The 9,489-nt window shown below is 34.4% G+C and overlaps 2 protein-coding genes across 2 annotated transcripts; both read left to right on the plus strand.

The window, feature by feature from the left end:
• The first annotated feature begins 868 nt into the window (after positions 1-868).
• On the plus strand, positions 869-2,582 carry LOC143051681 (uncharacterized). Its single transcript, XM_076224590.1, has one exon. It carries the CDS (start codon positions 1,065-1,067, stop codon positions 2,577-2,579), a length of 1,515 nt encoding a protein of 504 aa, XP_076080705.1. The 5' UTR covers positions 869-1,064; the 3' UTR covers positions 2,580-2,582.
• A 411-nt stretch (positions 2,583-2,993) lies between these two features.
• Positions 2,994-9,244, plus strand: LOC143052046 (uncharacterized). The gene is made up of 2 exons (XM_076225019.1): positions 2,994-3,083; positions 8,147-9,244. The coding sequence occupies exon 2, from the start codon at positions 8,192-8,194 to the stop codon at positions 9,242-9,244; it is 1,053 nt and encodes a 350-aa protein (XP_076081134.1). The 5' UTR covers positions 2,994-3,083; positions 8,147-8,191.
• The last annotated feature ends 245 nt before the right edge of the window (positions 9,245-9,489 follow it).

Genomic DNA, 9,489 nt, shown 5'->3' on the forward strand with positions numbered 1-9,489 from the left:
TTAAAATAACATTCACTGAAATTCAGTACCTATAGTTATATAGATATTTAAGAAAGAATGACTTATACTTAACTACAATATTTAACTTGACCCATGCTTATATAAGCACTAACTCACCGGGGTTCATTTGGGAACTTATTTGAAAGCACTTTGTTTGAAAGGTGACATTACCTTAACATTTTAAGTATATTCTATGGATTCTATAACACCACAAACTCATAGTGATACCATTCACATATACAGCATAGTATTTCTAATTTTCATATTTTTTCTCACCAATATAAAATATATGTGTATCTATACCACCTATTATAAAAGTGGTCTCTCAAATCAAGAGCTTTTTCTATACATACAAATAGGTTTTAATTCTTTTTCAGACAGAGGATTTAAATTTTGATAAAATTTGCATCTTATAGAAGTAAGTCGGTTTAAACTTGATCTATATAAGTAGTGTTGTGAATAAAGACGACGCTTATCTTTAAAAGTAATGAGAAAAACACTGAAAATTGGATAGAAACTTAACTAAATAAACACATGCAGACAAGTGTGCACCTAATCGATAGTCTACACATTTTATTTTAAAATCATCTTTGACAATTTGGACAAGTTGTCGTCAATCGGCAATCCTCGAGTGAACCCGATACTTTCCTCCTATATAGTTAGATCTATAGATGAACGGAATCGACCGAGTTTAGACGAGTGCAATTGTCGGATGGTGATTTTTTTATAAATCATTTTTGACAATCGTACATGTAGCCTTCGGTCAAATTGTCATATTGTGAATAAAACAATAATAGAAGTTTCCACTGGCAAAAACTTAAGCGACCTTTACTCCAATGTAGCCTGCAGACAATTAACAACATTGTACAGAACAAGGATGATAAAAACTACTGTCAAAATTCAGTTCACATTCACATCGAAACATAAACGATTATGGAACCTGCTTGACCATTGTGACCATTCAAACATTTGGTCATTCAATACTAGTATTTGAATTTTTCTTAATATATATTATTTTATTTTACTACAACTTCGTTTCGAATGGAGATATAATCCTTATCCACATGATGTATGGTATAGAGGATTTAGTAACAATTGACGATAATCCACACGAAAGAACACATACTGAAGATAAACCACATGACTGTGATGTTAGTTCGAGAGAATTTGTTCAAGGTAGCAACTTAAAGAGACACGCGAGAACACATACTGAAGATAAACTACATAAATGTGATGTTACTTCGAGAGAATTTGTTCAAGGAAGAGACTTAAAGAGACACGCGAGAACACATACTGGTGATAAACCACATGACTGTGATGTATGTGGTAAAGCGTTTAGTCGGCTTAGTAATTTACAAAGACATCAACGAATACATACATGCGCTAAACCTTATGACTGTGATGAATGTGGTAAAGGGTTCAGTCGAAAATATAATTTACAGAGCCACATGAGAAAACATACTGGCGATAAACCTCATAACTGTGATGTATGCGGTAAAGAGTTTAGTCGGCTTAGTATTTTACAAAGACACCAACGAATACATACATGCGATAAACCTCATAACTGTGATGAATGTGGTAAAGGGTTCACTCGACAATATAATTTACAGAGCCACATGAGAAAACACTTTGGCGATACAATAACTCACAACTGCGATGTATGTGGTAAAGGGTTTAGTCAATTAGACAATTTAGAGAATCACATGAGAATACATACAAGCGAGAAACCTCATGACTGTGATGTATGTGGTAAAGGGTATAGTAATAATAGTAATTTAAAGAAGCACATGCGAATACATAGAGGTGATAAACCTTATGACTGTGATGCATGTGGTAAAGGGTTTAGTAATTATAGTAATTTACAGATTCACATGAGAACACATACAGGTGATAAACCTTATGAATGTGATGTATGTGGTAAAGGATTTGATCAGCATAGTAACTTAAAGAGACACATGAGAATACATACAGGCGATAAACCTTATGACTGTGCTGTGTGTGGTACAGCGTTTACTCGGCGTTATAGTTTACAGACACACATGAGAACTCATACAGGTGGTAGACCGCATGTCTGTGATGTATGTAGTAAAGGGTTCATTCATGTGCATGATTTACAAAGGCACATGAGAACACATACAAGTAATAACCCTAATAACTGTGATGTATGTGGTAAATGGTTTAGTCGGTATTCTAATTTACAGATTCACATGAGAACACATACAGGGGAGAAACCTTATGACTGTGATGTATGTGCCAAAGGGTTTAGTCAGCATGGTGCTTTAAAGAGACACATGAGATCTCATACAGGTGATAATCTTCATGCCTGTGATGTATGTGGTAAAGGGTTCAGTGAGCGTTTTAGTTTACAGATTCACATGATAACTCATACAGGTGATAAACCACATATCTGTGATGTATGTGGTAAAAGATTCAGTCAGCGTAAAAGTTTACAGATTCATATGATAACTCATACAGGTGATACACCACATATCTGCGATGTATGTGGTAAAGGGTTCAGTCAGCGTAGTAGTTTACAAAGACACATGAGAATTCATACAGGTGACAAACAATATGACTGAGATGTACGTTGTAGAAGGTTCAGTAGGCGTAAACGTGTACAGAGACACATTAGAACTCATACAGGTGACAAGCCGCTTGACTGTGATTTACTGTAACAATGTATGTGTAAATGTTTTGTCCTCATAGTAATTTACTGATAGATTGACGTGAGATAACATGTAGGGGATAATTAACCTCACGACTGTTCGTGTTTTTGTTGTTGTTAAATGTTCAGTCATCATGTTGAATTAAAGAGAAATACATACTGGACATAAAGTAAAACCTCATCAGTCGTCTCAACTCGGCCGATTCCGTATATAGCCTGAAATACATACTGGACATAAACCTCATCGTTCGTCTCAACTCGGCCGATTCCGTATATAGCCTGAAATACATACTGGACATAAACATCATCATTCGTCTCAACTCGACCGATTCCGTTCCCTCATCTAAAAGGAGAGTAGCGGATTCTACCGAGGATTGCCGAATGAAAACGCAATGTTTGTAATTGAGGATTGAGAGAGGTTTGTAATTTACAAATAGATTCATGATAACATACGAAAACTTATTTAACTAGCAATGTATGCCATCAATCTTATTATTTGTTTTAAGGATGTACTTGGGTGAGGTTTTGGAGTTTGTGTAAGGTGTTCGGACTCCTTGGTGTTTTCCCTACGATACAATTTAAGTATTTATTGATGCATCTCTATCTTGGTCTTCTCATATCGATTATATAATAAAAAAAAATAACTCTTTTTTTAGCTTTACTGAAAAGTATAAGGAAATATAACAAAGCTAGACAAATGTATTATATTAAGTTATAGATATTTCATATCTTTTGGACAGTTTTGTGGTGTTTCGTAAATTATACCATATCTTTTGTTGAAACCCCCGGCAATAACCTCACGAGACGAAGTCGAGTGAAGTTGCCGAGGGGTTTCAACAAAAGCTATGGTATAATTTACGAAACACCAAAAAACTATCCAAATGATATGAAATATCTGTTTTAACCTATCGCATATATTGCTGTTTAAAAATGTGTATTTCATATATTTTTGTTAGTTTACTTTAAAAATACTTTTATAACAATCAGTCAAATTACCCTTTTTGGACCTTACATTAAGCTCCGCCTTCTTTCTGAAATAAGCTTCTGGAAAAGCGGGAACATCAGTTCGACAAGATTTTTCGACAGTGATGGATGCACAGGGGTGTGGAAATATATGTTGTGAGCACTTGTCCCTGGGCAAGTGAAACTATAAATTTTACTTGTCCGGAAAAAAAAGTTACTTGCCCTGATGATCCCAATAAATATTGAAGTATTTCTTCGTTAGCTAATATGTGATTCTTACTATTAAGCACTGTTAAAATTGTGACTCACAAACAAATGAAATTCATTTGTCTATATGTGGAAAAAAAATAGGAAAGAAAGAAATGGGTTAACATAAATGGGACAGAAACCTAACAGCAAACCAACCAATGAAATGACATGTAAAGGACAATTTTGCAGCAGTTTTTGAATAAAGATTGTAGCCAGTAGGTACAAATACTCAATTTGAGGAGAGAACAGTAATTGAAGAAATGTAAACTAGTAAATAATCGATAAACTATTGATGTTGTGGTGTTTCTCTCAACTGACACTCTTGTTATTGATTATTTATTATTGTCTTGATGATCAATTAAAGCGTCCCTTTTAATTTACCACTTCGACTACAAATAATATTGACCTTTCATCAATAAATAAGACAAAAACTTAATTTATTTTGCGATTTTCCATCCTAGATAGCCAGGGGCAAACTGATATCCACCATGTCTGAAATTCTCTGTTTTTTATTTTAAATACTGTGTCCTCCATTTGCGTTTTATGTTTTATACTCGACTCATTACTCTTTTTGTCTTGCTTGCCTGGCTTATCATTTAAAAGTATTTATCAATCTGAATTTCAATACAAAATTTAAAGAAATGACACATCCGGTAAATGATGGATAAAACCTAATCGATGATCCTGGGTCAATGGACAAAGCCAATGCAATTTTACGCGAATCGGGTTCGTATACTTATTTTAATTGTAATCCATCTATTTCCAGTATTATGTAATATTTATTGTCATGAACATTGATGTTTTTACTTGCTGACCATTGGTTTCTTTTACATAAATTAAACATTTTTATACGTTTTGAAATCAATTTTATATTTTTGTTGGAATTGAACTTTGTTTTGTATATTTTTTCACTTGTCCACGGGCAACCAAGACAAACATAATTACTTGAGTGTCCGGTTGTTCAAATGTACGAGTCGGGCGAGTCGGGCACATCTACATTGGTTACCGGTAACGTTACAGACAAAAGAAATTGGATGTTCTACATATGGCTGCAAGAGATATTTTAAAAGTTTTCCGGAACCCCAGATTAAAAGTTGAACTTCATTTTTTTTATTTTATCAGAATGTTAAATGTTCGAAATGTTTAAATTTTTATTGTTAATTAATTTTATAATTCTGTGGAAATTTGAATCTCAAAAATCTTTTAGTGAGTTTGGATGAATAATTCCACGTTTTAATTTGTACCAGAAGCCCGAGTCACGCATTAATTAACAGGGATTTCAAAATGTCCACGATTAAAATCGCATGTGATGTGTATTCTAGATAATTTAAACAAAATGTTCAGCTTCATTTAAATACCAATTTATTTTTAATTCTCAAATAATAATTGTTATTTCTTAAGCAACCTCGTTAACATTATTTATATCAAATCGGATGAGAATCCAGGGGTGCATTTCTTTAACCTAAATTTGTAAGATGTTTCAGTTTGAATGTTTTGAAATCAATAACATGATTTAATGTAATATAAAACGAAATGTTTTTAAAACACCCAAACATGTTTATGTTTCCTACAATATGTTGCTTTTTTCTGTTTTCTGTTTCTATAAAACAAACTACCGTCAACGATACTATAGTAGTTGTAACAGCTCATTCCTTTTTAGATCTGCAAAAGTCATGCTCTACAAATTTGATTAATGAAAGTTTTAGCACAAAACTATTTCTATTAAACTGCACAATATGTATTGTCACTATCAATGTACAGGTGAGAAAATGCAAATAGGTGTAGCAGGTATGTTGAATTAGTTGTTCCAAATTGCTCTTTCAATCAGTTATGCCAGTATTTTAGACTCACCAGACTGAGGGGAACATCATCCATTGTCCAAAATCTATTATATGTACAAGTTTATTTAGTGGTCAAATTTATCAAATTATAATCTCCAGCTTGTTCGCAGTTGTTTTTAATTTGGCTTACTCTTCTATTGTGCATATTAGGATCATCGGATGCATATACTGAACATAACAGAGTAGGGATTTTTAATTGGTGGTCTGACACCTAAATAGAGGGGTCAATTTATTTTAAAATTTTACCTTGGGATCAAATAAAAATAGGAAATAAAATGGGGTATCAAGAAACTTTTGTATTTTTGATTTCAAAATGACCAGCCCCCACTCCAACGTAAAAAATGATAAGTCCCTTGCATGATAAACATAATTTTATGCACGCTGGGCTAAAGGCAGTAACATTTCATGCATTAATGCTATTTTCTGTCAACTTATAAAAACATTACCTATATTAGAAAAAGAAATTACGTTAATTTTTTTTTTTTTTTTTTTTTTTTGTATATTATTCACTGTAAATAAAAATTAGATCCCACGCAAGCGCGGCATAGTAAAATCAGTGACCGGCACGTATGTTGATTGAGTGCTGAATTAAAAAAAAAAAAAGAAGATTACATTAATCCTTGATAAAATTAATAATGCTGACATTAGTTTTGTATCAAATCCCTCCATACATCTTTATGGTGGTTCGCCTGACTTAGGCGGAACTTGCAGATTAGGTAGACTGTGGGAAACCTGGAAAGATAACGTTGGTTTCTTTCCCTCGACTAATATTTTCCCTGTAAAGAAAAGGTAGGCTTTTTAACAATGTTTAAAGTGATGAGAAGTCAATGATTTTAATTTTATATTATATTTAACAAACTGGAGTGAAAAATTTATAGGTAGACTTGATGATGTTTATAACGTAAAATCAAACAAGATAGTATTGACTCGTACAAACTTATACATGTAATATATTAGCTATTCTAACATGACGTCCTTCAAACGCTTTGTCCTTTGAGTACACACCCGTGGTAAAATATGAATATGTTGCCAGGGTTGTTCCGATCGTACTCTCACGTCACATTCTTATTTTTTATGAATGAGGTACCCAACGTCATAGAACGATGACGTAAGAATATAAGCATTTTACGGAAAATTACACGCTTGTGAAACCGAAAATCATCACAAGGAAATGAAAACAAACGATGATAAAATGTGGTATAATTGTTTTATAAGCCATTTTTATTATACATACAAGATAAATAGTAAATTATCATTTAAATTCATCCAAAAACTATCTAAATACGTTATAATGGTAAATAGTTTAACCCTCTTGCTGCGACCATTTTTAAAGTTGCATTTCATACATGTATGCCGGAAAATACGACAGTTCGACGTCTGTGACGTTACATGTTAGAACAACGACGTCATATGATATAGGATGTACAACATCATGAACGTTACATTTGGGACCCTTTGGAGAAAAACAAAACACTATCTTTTTGTCTTTTAATTGAAAGAAATACAGCATCATGAATGAGCATGGGTGAGAAGCTTGTATAAAGTTAACCAAGGACATATGTGTAACTCCGGCACTGCCTGGTGTGGACATATGTGTCCCTCCGGCACTGCCTGGTGTGGACATATGTGTCCCTCCGGCACTGCCTGGTGTGGACATATGTGTACCTCCGGCACTGCCTGGTGTGGACATATGTGTCCCTCTGGCACTGCGGGTGTGGACATATGTGTACCTCCGGCACTGCCTGGTGTGGACATATGTGTACCTCCGGCACTGCCTGGTGTGGACATACATTGTATGTGTACCTCCGGCACTGCCTGGTGTGGACATATGTGTACTTCCGGCACTGCGGGTGTGGACATATGTGTCCCTCCGGTAGCAAGAAGGTTAAGCTTGTCCCTCATTCAGTTTGCTCCCTCCTTTTACTCCAGTTTGATAGTGCGTCCACCTAGAGCGTTTTGATCCAAAATAATTGCTTTATTTGTCATATTAGAATAGAAATAATTCATGCCGGGGGCTTGAATATATTGTGATTTTACAACAGGTTGTCCCTTTATCACTGTTTATGTTGATATTTTAATATCAAAATAGATATGCTATATACAGTGAAATCTGGCTAAACCGCACCTCTTCAGAACTCAAAATTCTGTTCAGTTTTGGCTGATGTTAGGTTTTATCAGGTTTCATAACGCATACATTTTGGGATGATAGTGCATTAGAACATGTTTAGTTGTTATACATGTACATGTTATATGTACATGATGTATATACAGTGATATAGGTTTTTAGTTTTTTGCAGGATTCCGATTTATCATGTTTATAGCAACATGAGCAAGGTTTTACTGTGCATGATATATGTGTAAATTGCAGAAAGGTATCAAAAGGTTTACATGTACATATGTGACGTCTTTTTTTTTTTGTTCGTTACAGAGTTGTACAAGAACCCACATACTGGAGATAAACATTATCAATAAGATGTTAGAGGGAGGAGAGGATTTAGTCACACTCAACAGTACACTACAGAGACACGTAAACACACAGTCTCAGGCTGAGTCGGGTAAAACACATCATAAATGTGATGTTTGTGGTAGAGAATTAAGTCATAGTTATACCTTAAAGAGACACATGAGGACACACACCGGTGAAAAACCATATAAATGTGATGTGTGTGGTAGAGAATTTAGTCAAGGTTGTGACTTAAAGAAACATTTAAGAACGCATGTATATACTGGCGAAACGCCTTATAAATGTGATGTTTGTACTAGAGAATTTTCCCGAGGTAGTTTCCTAACTAGACACATGCTAATACATACTGGAGATAAACCACATGACTGTGATGTATGTGGTAAAAGTTTTTGTCAGAAAAAAGATTTACAGAGACACAGGACAACACATACAGCTGATAAAAAGTTATGTAGCCTTGGCAATTCGCAGAGACACATGAGAACACATACTGGAGATAAACCTCATTACTGCGAGGTATGTGGTAAAGGGTTTAGTCATCGTGGTAATTTAAATGTTCACATGAGAACACATACAGGTGATAAACCTTATGATTGTGATGTATGTGGTAAAGTGTATAGTCAGTCTAGTAGTTTACAAAGACACATAAGAAGGCATACAAGTGATAAACCTTATGATTGCAATGTATGTGGTAAAGGGTTTAGTGAGCCTTTTGATTTACAGAGACATATGACAAAACATACAGGTGATAAACCTTATGACTGTGATGTATGTGGTCAACGGTTTAGTCAACTTAGTCATTTACAAAGTCATTCCAAAATACATACAAGTGATAAACCTTATGACTGTGATGTATGTGGTAAAGGATTTCGTCACCTTGGTAATTTACAAACTCACATGAGAACACATACAGGGGAGAAACCTTATGACTGTGATGTATGTGGTAAACGGTTTAGTCGGCTTGATAGTTTAAAGAGACACATGAGAATACATACCATGCATACTGTGGATAAATCAGACAATACTCACAATAAGATGTTAGTCGTTGTGGGTCAGTGTGAGTGATACATTTTTTTTACATAGACACACGAGAAGGCATACTAGTCAAATCAAGGAAAATCTAATTTCGTACTAAATTCCATGAATTCAGAGTTTCAAAGAAAGCATACTTGCGACAAACAGAGAACACATACTTGGGACAAACAGAAACACATACTTGCGACAAACAGAGAACGCTTACTTGCAACAAACAGAGAACACATACTTGCGACAAACAGAACGCTTACTTGCAACAAACAGAGAACACATAC

The sequence above is a fragment of the Mytilus galloprovincialis genome, chromosome 11 (assembly GCF_965363235.1).
Source record: "Mytilus galloprovincialis chromosome 11, xbMytGall1.hap1.1, whole genome shotgun sequence".
Classification (NCBI taxonomy): Eukaryota; Metazoa; Mollusca; class Bivalvia; order Mytilida; family Mytilidae; genus Mytilus; species Mytilus galloprovincialis.